Source organism: Rhamphochromis sp. 'chilingali', assembly GCF_963969265.1.
Source record: "Rhamphochromis sp. 'chilingali' genome assembly, chromosome: 14".
NCBI classification, from domain to species: domain Eukaryota; kingdom Metazoa; phylum Chordata; class Actinopteri; order Cichliformes; family Cichlidae; genus Rhamphochromis; species Rhamphochromis sp. 'chilingali'.
Genome location: NC_137941.1, coordinates 10,860,424 through 10,875,181, shown reverse-complemented (window position 1 = coordinate 10,875,181; position 14,758 = coordinate 10,860,424). Strand labels below are relative to the sequence as shown.

Sequence of the window (14,758 nt, the reverse complement as noted above, 5' to 3'; positions counted from 1 at the left end):
GCTCGTTAACGTGTTGGCCGTCTAGCCCCATGCACGGGGTGATCGGCGGTAGCTCGTTAACGGAGATTTGCCGTGTTGTGGCGTTAAGGTCATTTCAACGAGATTAACCTGAAAGCACTAGTGGGAACACAACGAATATGACTGCACATTTACGCCGACATCATCCTAGTGCAAAGACAAGTGGAAGCAGAAAAGAAACAAGCAAGCATGCTACTAACTTTAGCCGAGTCATTTAGACAGCTGTTAGCACAGGATTCTCCTTATGCTGCTGAGAATATAGCCCAGAAGAAGCGTATAGTATAGCTTTTATTTTGGAAAGAGACATTTCTCTGTAATAAACTCTCTTTTCCAAAGATGAGTGATTCCTCAATCAGATACAGGGCTCGCAATATCGCTAGCCCGACGTCCCGGAGCTAGCGATTTTTTCAGTCGGGGTACCAAAATCTATCTCTGCCCTGCCCGTCGGGCTATCGTAGGAAGGAAAAATATATGTCAATGCTTTTGCATTCTTTCGGAAATGTAGCTGGGTAATTATGTCATTGGCATCGGTGAGCCACTGTCAATATGTGACATATTGAAATCGCGTTTGAATTTGCGCTTGTTTTTTTGCTTTCACTTTGCAATCGCAAGAGCGACAGCACTGATCTGTGAGTGATGATAATTTGTGCACCAATTCCTATGACATCGTCTTATTAATTGTTAGCTTACTATGCAAACATGACAAGTGAAATCTCCCGCAGCAAGCATAAACATGTGAGAGGTTGATCGCGCAGAGCATCGCTGAGCTTATGTGAGTGCGTGTGTAAAAGCAACAGGATATATATTTCAGTTCTGCTGAGCCAAATAAGACAGGTCAGGGTGAAGAAGTGACAGCCAAAGAAAAGCTTACCACAAAACGGAGAAGTTATGACAAATCAGACTATAAGGCAAAAAGAAAGTGCAGCTTTATGGTTTCATGGACAAAAGAATTTCTGTGGCTGCAATATGACGAGCTAAATAACCAGGGCTGCACATAAATGGTCGGCAGGTGCGTATTCGCTGTCAAAATAAAAAACACGCACAAGGGTTAGGGTTAAATTTAAAAACTGTACTTTTGAGTTAAAATATATATTTATAATTTTAATAAATGACAAATTAAAAAGGCATGAACATTTTTTTTGTATCGAAAAAATATCGAACCGTGACACCAAAGTATCGAACCGAACCGAACCGTGAATTTTGTGTGTCGTTGCACCCCTAGTAAATAGGTTTATGTTTCTCAAATAACAGACTCATATTTATATCCTTTTTTCAAGCATAAAATGTTTGAGTCTCATGAGTGACGTGTTTACTGTGGCTCAAAGTTTAGCCAGTTTTTCGGGTGCCTCTGTAGTCTCGCTCATTGTACACTTATATCACAAGGCTAATTCAGAAAATATAACTGACATGATGTCTATATTTAAGAGCATATCAGTTTCACAGTTTGCAAATTAATTCAAAGACAGGGGAAGAAAGAAGTGATTGCTTAGTAGGTTATAGATTCATGCTGCTTTAAAACTACCTTCTTTCCACAGAGCTGCTGTTAAAAAATAAAGGCCTGACAGTACTATATACACAGCAAGTGTGGTTTATGAGTTGGCACCACACATTGTACAAGGTTCAGGGATGTTAGCACAGAATTCTGGGCCCTATGTATAAACAGTCTCTATATATGTGACACAATGTGATGTGTGGAAGGAAGAGAGGACTCAAACACAGGACTCGCAGGCTGGTGAAGGATGTGGATGATGTTTGTTGTGAAGCCAGGATGAACAGAACATGAGAAGACGGACTGACTATACCAATTGAATAAATGAATGAATGAGTGAGGGAGTGAGTGAGTGAATTAATAAATTAATGGTTGGCTGGCTGACTGGATGGACTGAACTGAAAACACACATGAGGAATGGACGGAATGACAAGACTGGGAACTGAGGGCTTAGATACACAGTGTGGAGTTGTGATATGATGTGATAACATTAGGTGGCTGCATTATAATGTGAATGTATAATATTGTTGTCAGGCCTCTGTGTAACTGTAGGAGAAAAATAGTTTGATAGAAACAGCATTAGAATAGAATAATCCTTTAATTGTCCCACAAGGGGAAATTTGCTTGTAACAGCAGCCAGAAAGACACATATAGAAACAAACAGGACACAGAACAGAAACATACACTCATCCCTGCTGGACAACATCTCCCACCCCATGCAGGAGACTGTGACAGCACTGAGCAGCTCCTTCAGTGGCAGGCTGCGGCACACACGGTGTGGGACGGAGAGATTTCGCAGGTCTTTCCTCCTCACTGCTGTCAGACTCCACAACAAAGACTTTAACTGATCAAACACACACATTCACACACTCTGAGTGCAATACTCTTTTTCTGACAAAGTTGTATTTTTACTCAGTTGTATAAAGCATTTGCATTCTATTTCTATCCTAATGTATATTTTATTCTATTTATTGTACTGTATATAGTATTTTATTTTATTCTATAATTAATGGGAGGTGAAGAGGGACAGCAGACATTAGTCAGGTACAGACGCAGCAGCTCAGTGCTCTGTTATGTTGTTATTTTAAAAAGGTAGATGTGCCCTCTGATCATGGATAATCAGTCTAATGAAAGAAGTTTTATTCTGTCAGGATTTAATGAGACGATGAATTTCACAGTACCCCTCTTCTCAGTTACTTTACTGTATTACTGTGTGATTTTGTTCTTCAATATTTCTCTTGTGCTGCTCATTGTCTTGGATGAAAGCCTCCATGAACCTATGTACATTTTACTGAGCAGCTTCTGCATTAATGCACTTTATGGGACCACAGGTTTCTACCCAAAATTCCTTTCAGATTTACTGTCGTCTTCTCACAGAATCTCCTATGAAGGGTGCCTTTTACAAGGTTTTGTCATGTATTCATTTGCTTGCTGTGATTTGTCTATTTTAACTGTCATGGCCTTTGACAGGTATCTGGCAATATGTCGACCTCTGCACTATTACTCTTTCATGACTAAGAGGAGGCTTTCACAGCTGGTGTGTTTCTCCTGGCTGACACCTTTCTGTCTTTTTTCCATTAATGTCCTGCTTACAGCAAGACTCAAGTTATGTGGTATAAACATTCAGAGAGCCTTATGTCTAAACTGGTTAATTTTTAAACTTGCTTGTCCTGAAGCTGACACTTTTCCAAATAACATCAGTGCATATGTGATACTTGTCGTTTGTTATTTTCATTATGTTTTCATAATTTGGACTTACATATATCTTATTAAAACATGTGTGAGGTCCAGAGAGGACAGAGTAATGTTTATGCAGACCTGTGTGGCCCATCTGACTTCTGTGATCATAAATGCCATTGTAATGGCTGTTGATGCGATGTACTTGCGCTTTGGCTCCATAGATTTACCCCAAAGCCTCCAAAACTTCATCACTCTTGAATTTCTCATCATCCCTCCAGTTATGAATCCTCTCATGTATGGATTTAAACTCACCAAAATACGAAACAGAATCTTGAGTTTAATTTATTTGAAAGGGAAATGATTTCCATTAAGGTTAGATTTCCTTATTTAAAACAATTCAAAAATATTCAAAACAGATGCAGCAATATAAATACAAGTCTTTCTGAAGGCACTTGATTCAGAAACATTTAGTCATGTTTGCCTTGTCTAAGGCAAACATATATTTGGACTAGACTAATTTTACTAATATTCTTTGTTATATTTGTCATAATATGACATATATTTGTCAAATGTGTCATATTTGCTCAATCCAGCACGAACATTAAATGAAAACAACATTTTTTTCATGTTTTTGACTAAGAATTTCATTTTAAAAAGGATTCTGCATGAGTTTTTAAGTACTGTTTTAAAATTCATCTATATACCATTCAGAAATCATCACAAATTGACATTTCATTTCTTTGCCTTGCTGTGTCTTGATGTTCAAGGTATATTAGCTGATATATGTGCAAGTTGATTAAACAGGTTTATTTCAAAGTGTTTTAGGTTTAAAGTAAACAAAATATTGTATGAAATATTCTGTTGTAAAGGGCTGGTTAGTGCAGGAATCCCTGTGTGTTACATCTCAGTTTATCACAAGGATCAGTTAACAATGCTTAATCTTTCTTTTTTTCAATAAACACGTTACATGTATAAATATAAGGATCAGTGTTATTAGTTTGTATTTTTTCAGTAGTATTTATGTATTTATATAGGGTTTTTTATTATTATTATTTTGGAAAAATAGTAATAGTAATTGAACTGTTACCTACTTTTATTTGGCTTTTTTTTGGTTTTAAATTTATATGTAAATTTCTCTCTGTACATTAATTAATGACACCATAATTCTGTACTTTTTGAAATCTGATCATATATCCCCATTGCTTGACATACTGTAGTATTTACTACTTTAAGAATTAAAGTTTTGTTTAGCATATCAAGCATAAAATTGTGCTGTTGTTGTTTTTTGAAGTTTTTCAATCCCATAGCATAAAAAAAAAACCCAACAAAAAACAATGCAATAATAGTATTTTAACAGTAACTCCCTTCTCTTCTACTCCTTCCTCGCCTTAACTAGGAAGGAGGCTCTCTCAGCTGGTGTGTTTCTCCAGGCTAACACCTTTCTGCTTTTTCTCCATCAATGTCCTGCTAACATCAAGTTGTGTGATATAAACATTCTGTCACGGCTGTCGAGGCGAGCCATGTGGTATTGACGGGAGAAAGGACCCAAATCGCAGGCAGTAGATGATAATGCTGGTGATGTTATATTTACACAGTGGTGAGATGACAAAACAGGCAAGAGGGAAGACAAAACTAAAGACCTAAACTGGGAAAGCTAAATGAGAAACCTGAGAGGGTACCAGAATGGGGTGAGAGGCAGAGAGACACTGACGAGGGACAGGACACCGTGGACCACAGAGTAACGCAGACTGACACGGCGTAACGCAGACGAACCGGCAACAGGCAGGAGAACACACAGGGCTTAAATACACACACCAGTAATCAGGGGATGAGAGACAGAAGGGCAACACAGCTGGGAGAAATCAGAGCTGACGGGACAGAGGAAACGTAAACTGAACACACTCACATCAGACAGAGACCTTCACAATAAGACAGGAAACTCAGACACAGGGAACCAAACAAGACACAGAACTAAACAGACAGATTCGCAAACAGACGGGGTGACACCATAGACAGACAGACCGAATATAACACATAGAACTCGAACAATAATAATCATCATAATAATAAACTAAAAGCGCTGGGTCACCGACCCAGGACCATGACAGTACCCCCCCTCAAGGGCTGGCACCAGACAGCCCAACACAAGAAAACGAAAGAAAAACACAAAAACCGCCCAAAACAGAAAACAACCCGAACAGGGCGGGCAGCGGGGGTCCAGGAAGGAGGGCTCGAAACAAAACACCGAAGCACAAGAAAGCCCCAAAACAAAAGAGGAGTCCAAAAAAGAACAGTTCAGGGGGCCGGCCGTGCGGACGGCAATGGCGGCGACGTGGAAACAGTTCAGGGGGCCGGCCATGCGGACGGCAACGGCGGCGACGTGGAAACAGTTCAGGGGACCGGCTGTGCGGAAGGCAGCGGCGGCGATCCGGGGGCCGGCCGTGCGGAAGGCAGCGGTGGCGATCCGGGGGCCGGCCGTGCGGAAGGCAGCGGCGGCGATCCGGGGGCCGGCCGTGCGGAAGGCAGCGGCGGCGACTCAGGCGAAAGGGGTCCAGGGGCCGGCCGTGCGGAAGGCAGCGGAAGGCAGCGGAAGGCAGCGGAAGGCAGCGGAAGGCAGCGGCGGCGATTCAGGCGAAGGGGGTCTGGGGGCCGCCTACGATGGAGATGACGCCCGACCAGTGGCCTGGAAGGCGGCCAATAAACCACAGACCCAGACGAGGCTGGACCAGGCGACGCCGAAGGCGAAGACACGGAGGCTGGGCCAGACGAGGATGAAGCAGCTGAAGTGGAGGCTGGGCAAGACGAAGGCGAAGCGGAGGCTGGGCCAGACGAGGATGAAGCAGCTGAAGCGGAGGATGAAGCCGGAGCTGGTGACGCTGACGATGCTCCTTGGGCCCCCCAGCTGACGAGGCAGGAGGCTGGACGGGCTCCTCGGGCCCTCCAGCTGACGAGGCAGGAGGTTGGATGGGCTCCTCGGGCCCTCCAGCGAGAACAGTCTCAGGACCAGTGGGCACAGGGACCTCTGGCAGGCACAGAAGAGAACCAGCAGGTGCACGGGCCCCTGGCAGGGACAGAACAGAACCAGCAGGCGCACGGGCCCCTGGCAGGGACAGAACAGAACCAGCAGGTGCACGGGCCCCTGGCAGGCACAGAACAGGACCAGCAGGCGCACGGGCCTCTTGCAGGCACAGAACAGAACCAGCAGGTGCACGGGCCCCTGGCAGGGACAGAACAGAACCAGCAGGCGCACGGGCCTCTGGCAGGCACAGAACAGGACCAGCAGGTGCATGGGCCCCTGGCAGGGACAGAACAGAACCAGCAGGCACACGGGCCCCTGGCAGGCACAGAACAGGACCAGCAGGCGCATGGGCCTCTGGCAGGCACATAGCAGGCTGCAGCTGCACAGAGCATTGACTCTGCTCAGGCAGCAACAGCCGGGTGCAGTCCTCAGCTGGCTTCTTAACCTCCAGGGGTCCAGAGTCAGCTGGGGGCTGAAACCCAGCCTCAATGGAGGCCCTGGAGTGCATCTCAGTCTCAGAACTGGCCAGCCTTTGAGGAATGTTGACATTATTAGATTTGTCTCTCTGCTTGGAATGGATGGGCGAAGAACAGTGTTTTTCAGGTTGAATTGACTTGTATTGTTGTACAGGTGGAGAAACTGACACAGGATGCAGGGCTGGTGGCTGCTGAACAGGAGGCTGAACTGAGGGTGACTGACATAATGGTTGTGATGACAATGGTGGTGGAGTGGGAGACTGAATGGATGATAAGGCTGATGATTCTTCTGCCAACTGGGCTACTGACTGGGCTAGGGATTGCAACATAGTTTGCAGTAAGTCTGGCTGTGACTGTAACTGAGCTATGGGTGGTGAGGCTGAATGTGGTGGAGGTGGCGACTGAGCTTCTGGCCGGGCGGCTAACCGAGCTTCTAGTAGATAGTCTTTTTTATTTTCAGATTCCGGATTAAAAGTCCTGGTTAGCATAACACAGGACTCGGAAGAGGCAGAATGAAAGCAGTCCTTTAAATCCTCAGAGCATGTGTTAACGGACCTTGGAGTATCTGACAAAGAATTAACCGTTTCTGAATTAATCTTTTCACATTTGAATAAACCTGAGTTGACTGGCATTGAATTACTAGACTCAGGATCAACTGACAGAGTGGTCATGAATGCAAGCTCAGATGGAACAGGAAAAACACTGTGTTCCTGACTCACAGAATCTGCCGGTAACTGACGGCTGCGTGGACGTCGCTTCCACCTGGGAGAAGGGGCAAGAGCGGCAGGGGAAGCGGGCGGTGATATGAGCCAGCTCTGAAGTGGCTGCTCCTGCTGTGGGGTGGATAGGCTGGGTGGAATGAGGATGATTCCCAGTGCTTTGTAAAAAGCCTGGGCTGGTGTGAGCTGGCCACTGGGGGGCTGCATGTAAATGAAACAGTCACTCTCACTGACCCCGAGGGCTTGCTTGGCGAGCGAAGGATGACGGCGGCGTGACCGCCGTTTTGCCCGGAAGGAGGGAGAAGCCGACTGAACGGGCGGCATTTTGTCCGGCTGAGAGTCCTCTGGTGGACTGGGGAGAGGATCTTCCGGTAAGCCAGGCAGGTCAGCTGTCGCAGTTGGGGGGTGAAGATGAAGTGTGTTGAGGATGAAGTCCTGTACGAGTGGGTTAAGTGAGTCCAGCAACCAGGAGTGATTGGAAACTAGCCGCTGTAGTCGGGCCTCCAGAGCATGACGAAGTTCCTCCCCCTCATGCTCTAGCCACAGATTAGTCCATCTTGAAACTGAATCGGTTAATTCCTCCCGAAGCTCCTTGGAAGGTGCGAATGCCGCTGGGTCCATGTTTGGCCGGTTCGCACTGTCACGGCTGCCGAGGCGAGCCGTGTGGTATTGACGGGAGAAAGGACCCAAATCGCAGGCAGTAGATGATAATGCTGGTGATGTTATATTTACACAGTGGTGAGATGACAAAACAGGCAAGAGGGAAGACAAAACTAAAGACCTAAACTGGGAAAGCTAAATGACAAACCTGAGAGGGTACCAGAATGGGGTGAGAGGCAGAGAGACACGGACGAGGAACAGGACACCGTGGACCACAGAGTAACGCAGACTGACACGGCGTAACGCAGACTGACACGGCGTAACGCAGACGAACCAGCAACAGGCAGGAGAACACACAGGGCTTAAATACACACACCAGTAATCAGGGGATGAGAGACAGAAGGGCAACACAGCTGGGAGAAATCAGAGCTGACGGGACAGAGGAAACGTAAACTGAACACACTCACATCAGACAGAGACCTTCACAATAAGACAGGAAACTCAGACACAGGGAACAAAACAAGACACAGAACTAAACAGACAGATTCGCATAAAGACGGGGTGACACCATAGACAGACAGAGATACAGACCGGATATAACACATAGAACTCGAACAATAATCATCATCATAATAAACTAAAAGCGCTGGGTCACCGACCCAGGACCATGACACATTCAGAGAGTCTTGTATCTAAACTGGTTAATAATTAAACTTGCTTGTCCTGATGTTGACACCTTTAGAAAAAACATCAGTGCAAATGTAACACTTATTGTTTATCTGTGTCATTGGCTTTTTATAATTTGGATTTACATATATCTTATTAAAACATGTGTGAGGTCCAGAGAGGACAGGTTAAAGTTTACGTAGACCTGTGTGCCCCACCTGATCTCTTTGATGACTTTCCTGTTTTTTCTTGATCCAGTGTACATGATATCTGGCTCTACACGTTTACCTCAAAGCCTCCAAAACTTCATCACTATTGAATTTCTCATCATCCGTCCAGTTATGAATCCTCTCATATATGGATTTAAACTCACCAAAATACGAAACAGGATATTGGGTTTATTTTATTTTAAAAGAACTTCAAAATTAAGAGTTTCTTGTTCACCAAATAAAAATGGAGCAAAATAAAATTTCAAAAATGTACATTATTCTCTTGTACATGACAGCAAATGAAGGTCTCATAACATTAACTATAAATGCACCAAGACAACCAAGTCTCAGTAAAAAGCATTATTGTTTACTTAAATTTGACCTTTAGACTATCAAAGATCTAAAGACAACTAACACATATTTTACCTTTTAAAAATTTATCATTATTGTTTTTTGTTTTTTACATTTTTTCAGATGTAAACTAAAATGCATTTCCACTTCTGGTTTTAGCTTTAATCCAGGTCATCTTATCGTTTGAACTTAAGGTTTCATAATGCCATATCTCTAACACGTTCCATTAAGATGTAAATTGGTCAATTTATTGTCATTTACAGTAAATAGGTTTTTGTTTCTCAAGTAACAGACTCATATTTATATCCTTTTTTCAAGCATAAAATGTTTGAGTCTCAAGAGTGACGTGTTTACTGTGGCTCAAAGTTTAGCCAGTTTTTCGGGTGCCTCTGTAGTCTCGCTCATTGTACACTTATATCACAAGGCTAATTCAGAAAATATAACTGACATGATGATGTCTATATTTAAGAGAATATCAGTTTCACAGTTTGCAAATTAATTCAAAGACAGGGGAAGAAAGAAGTGATTGCTTAGTAGGTTATAGATTCATGCTGCTTTAAAACTACCTTCTTTCCACAGAGCTGCTGTTAAAAAATAAAGGCCTGACAGTACTATATATACAGCAAGTGTGTTTTTGTTTATGAGTTGGCACCACACATTGTACAAGGTTCATGTTAGCACAGAATCCTGGGCCCTATGTATAAACAGTCTCTATATATGTGACACAATGTAATGTGTGGAAGGAAGAGAGGACTCAAACACAGGACTCGCAGGCTGGTGAAGGATGTGGATGATGTTTGTTGTGAAGCCAGGATGAACAGAACATGAGAAGACGGACTGACTATACCAATTGAATAAATGAATGAATGAGTGAGGGAGTGAGTGAGTGAATTAATAAATTAATGGTTGGCTGGCTGACTGGATGGACTGAACTGAAAACACACACGAGGAATGGACGGAATGACAAGACTGGGAACTGAGGGCTTAGATACACAGTGTGGAGTTGTGATATGATGTGATAACATTAGGTGGCTGCATTATAATGTGAATGTATAATATTGTTGTCACGCCTCTGTGTAACTGTAGGAGAAAAATAGTTTGATAGAAACAGCATTAGAATAGAATAGAATAATCCTTTAATTGTCCCACAAGGGGAAATTTGCTTGTAACAGCAGCCAGAAAGACACATATAGAAACAAACAGGACACAGAACAGAAACATACACTCATCCCTGCTGGACAACCTCTCCCACCCCATGCAGGAGACTGTGACAGCACTGAGCAGCTCCTTCAGTGGCAGGCTGCGGCACACACGGTGTGGGACGGAGAGATTTCGCAGGTCTTTCCTCCTCACTGCTGTCAGACTCCACAACAAAGACTTTAACTGATCAAACACACACATCCACACACTCTGAGTGCAATACTCTTTTTCTGACAAAGTTGTATTTTTACTCAGTTGTATAAAGCATTTGCATTCTATTTCTATCCTAATGTATATTTTATTCTATTTATTGTACTGTATATAGTATTTTATTTTATTCTATAATTAATGGGAGGTGAAGAGGGACAGCAGACATTAGTCAGGTACAGACGCAGCAGCTCAGTGCTCTGTTATGTTGTTATTTTAAAAAGGTAGATGTGCCCTCTGATCATGGATAATCAGTCTAATGAAAGAAGTTTCATTCTGTCAGGATTTAATGAAACGATGAATTTCACAGTACCCCTCTTCTCAGTTACTTTACTGTATTACTGTGGGATTTTGTTCTTCAATATTTCTCTTGTGCTGCTCATTGTCTTCGATGAAAGCCTCCATGAACCTATGTACATTTTCGTGAGTAGCCTTTGCATTAATACACTTTATGGGACCACAGGTTTCTACCCAAAATTCCTTTCAGATTTACTGTCATCTTCTCACAGAATCTCCTATGAAGGGTGCCTTTTACAAGGTTTTGTCATGTATTCATTTGTCTGCTGTGATTTGTCTATTTTAACTGTCATGGCCTTTGACAGGTATCTGGCTATATGTCGACCTCTGCACTACCACTCTTTCATGACTAAGAGGAGGCTTTCACAGCTGGTGTGTTTCTCCTGGCTGACACCTTTCTGCATTTTTGCCATCCACGTCCTGCTTACAGCAAGACTCAAGTTATGTGGTATAAAGATTCAGAGAGTCTTATGTCTAAACTGGTTAATTGTTAAACTTGCTTGTCCTGAAGCTGACACTTTTTCAAATAACATCAGTGCATATGTGATGATTGTCATTTATCAGTCTCATTGGCTTTTCATAATTTGGACTTACATATATCTTATTAAAACATGTGTGAGGTCCAGAGAGGACAGAGTAAAGTTTACGCAGACCTGTGTGCCCCATCTGACTTCTGTGATCATAAATGGCACTGTACTGGCTTTTGATACGATGTACTTGCGCTTTGGCTCCAGAGATTTATCCCAAAGCCTCCAAAACTTCATCGCTCTTGAATTTCTCATCATCCCTCCAGTTATGAATCCTCTCATGTATGGATTTAAACTCACCAAAATACGAAACAGAATCTTGAGTTTAATTTATTTGAAAGGGAAATGATTTCCATTAAGGTTAGATTTCCTTATTTAAAATAATTCAAAAATATTCAAAACAGATGCAGCAATATAAATACAAGTCTTTCTGAAGGCACTTGATTCAGAAACATTTAGTCATGTTTGCCTTGTCTAAGGAAAAAGGATTCTGCATGAGTTTTTAAGTACTGTTGTAAAATTCATCTATATACCATTCAGAAATCATCACAAATTGATATTTCATTTCTTTGCCTTGCTGTGTCTTCATGTTCAAGGTATATTAGCTGATATATGTGCAAGTTGATTAAACAGGTTTATTTCAAAGTGTTTTAGGTTTAAAGTAAACAAAATATTGTATGAAATATTCTGTTGTAAAGGGCTGGTTAGTGCAGGCATCCCTGTGTGTTACATCTCAGTTTATCACAAAGGTCAGTTAACAATGCTTAATGTTTCTTTTTTTCAATAAACACGTTACATGTATAAATATAAGGATCAGTGTTATTAGGTTGTATTTTTTCAGTAGTATTTATGTATTTATATAGGGTTTTTTATTATTATTATTTTGGAAAAATAGTAATAGTAATTGAACTGTTACCTACTTTTATTTGGCTTTTTTTTTTGTTTTTAAATTTATATGTAAATTTCTCTCTGTACATTAATGACACCATAATTCTGAATTTTTAAAATCTGATCAAATATCCCCATTGCTTGACATACTGTAGTATTTACTACTTTAAAAATTAAAGTTTTGTTTAGCATATCAAGCATAAAATTGTGCTGTTGTTTTTTGAAGTTTTTCAATCCCATAGCATAAAAAAAACAAAAACAAAAAACAATGCAATAATAGTATTTCAACAGTAACTCCCTTCTCTTCTACTCCTTCCTCGCCTTAACTAGGAAGGAGGCTCTCTCAGCTGGTGTGTTTCTCCAGGCTAACACCTTTCTGCCTTTTCTCCATCAATGTCCTGCTAACATCAAGACTCAAGTTGTGTGATATAAACATTCACAGAGTCTTGTATCTAAACTGGTTAATAATTAAACTTGCTTGTCCTGATGTTGACACCTTTAGAAAAAACATCAGTGCAAATGTAACACTTATTGTTTATCTGTGTCATTGGCTTTTTAGAATTTGGATTTGGATAAAATAACTTCAAAATTAAGAGTTTCTTGTTCACCAAATAAAAATAGAGCAAAATAAAATTTCAAAAATGTACATTATTCTCTTGTACATGACAGCAAATGAAGGCCTCATAACATTAACTATAAATGCACTAAGGCAACCAAGTCTCAGTAAAAACATTATTGTTTACTTAAATTTGACCTTTAGACTATCAAAGATCTAAAGACAACTAACACATATTTTACCTTTTAAAAATTTATTATTATTGTTTCTTGTTTTTTACATTTTTTCAGATGTAAACTAAAATGCATTTCCACTTCTGGTTTTAGGTTTAATCCAGGTCATCTTATCGTTTGAACTTAAGGTGTCATAATGCCATATCTCTAACACGTTCCATTGAGATGTAAATTGTTCAATTTATTGTCATTTACAGTAAATAGGTTTTTGTTTCTCAAGTAACAGACTCATATTTATATCCTTTTTTCAAGCATAAAATGTTTGAGTCTCAAGAGTGACGTGTTTACTGTGGCTCAAAGTTTAGCCAGTTTTTCGGGTGCCTCTGTAGTCTCGCTCATTGTACACTTATATCACAAGGCTAATTCAGAAAATATAACTGACATGATGATGTCTATATTTAAGAGAATATCAGTTTCACAGTTTGCAAATTAATTCAAAGACAGGGGAAGAAAGAAGTGATTGCTTAGTAGGTTATAGATTCATGCTGCTTTAAAACTACCTTCTTTCCACAGAGCTGCTGTTAAAAAATAAAGGCCTGACAGTACTATATACACAGCAAGTGTGTTTTTGTTTATGAGTTGGCACCACACATTGTACAAGGTTCATGTTAGCACAGAATTCTGGGCCCTATGTATAAACAGTCTCTATATATGTGACACAATGTGATGTGTGGAAGGAAGAGAGGACTCAAACTCAGGACTCGCAGGCTGGTGAAGGATGTGGATGATGTTTGTTGTGAAGCCAGGATGAACAGAACATGAGAAGACGGACTGACTATACCAATTGAATAAATGAATGAATGAGTGAGGGAGTGAGTGAGTGAATTAATAAATTAATGGTTGGCTGGCTGACTGGATGGACTGAACTGAAAACACACATGAGGAATGGACGGAATGACAAGACTGGGAACTGAGGGCTTCGATACACAGTGTGGAGTTCAAGGTTCAAGGTTCAAGGTTCTTTATTTGTCACATGCATAGTTATACAAGTATAACACACAGTGAAATGTAGCCTGACACGCTCCTCGACATGTGCAAAAATTGGGGGGGGGGGGGGGGGGGTGTAGAGGAAGAACATTATATATATATATATATATATATATATATATATATATATATATATATATATACATATAGTATATACACTGGGTGAATGTGCAGTAGTAGCAGCAAGCAGGTGAATTCTGTACATTAATATGAATAGACATCTGACTGTTTTACAGGAGACAATATAAACTAGAGATGGACCGATCCGATATTACGTATCGGTATCGGTCCGATACTGACCTAAATTACTGGATCGGATATCGGAGAAAAATAAAAAATGTAATCCGATCCATTAAATATCACGAAAGCACCTCACAAAACTTGCAACACGCCGTAACTCACCTCAGAACGTTAGCACGTCGGAGCAGTATGCATCACGTGATAGAGCGGCTGTGGCATGTGGGACCTGTCGGTGGTCTGGATAGCATGTGGAGCTTCGCTAGCAACCCGGCATTTCATCTCCGACAAAGTTATCCCCGAGAGAAGTAAAGCAAGTGTGTAAGTCCATCTCTGAATGTTTGTAAAGCATTCCTGCGTTAAGCTTACCAAACGATATATGGAGCGACTGCCTCTTCT

The 14,758-nt window shown here is 41.5% G+C and overlaps 1 protein-coding gene across 1 annotated transcript; it reads left to right on the top strand.

Annotated features, from left to right (window-relative positions):
- Positions 1–2,618: 2,618 nt before the first annotated feature.
- LOC308409914 (olfactory receptor 2K2-like) lies at positions 2,619–11,807 on the top strand (the record flags this gene model as incomplete). The annotated part of the gene is made up of 2 exons (XM_080902911.1): positions 2,619–2,899; positions 11,144–11,807. 2 exons carry the CDS (start codon positions 2,619–2,621, stop codon positions 11,805–11,807), a joined length of 945 nt encoding a protein of 314 aa, XP_080759037.1.
- Positions 11,808–14,758: the final 2,951 nt, after the last annotated feature.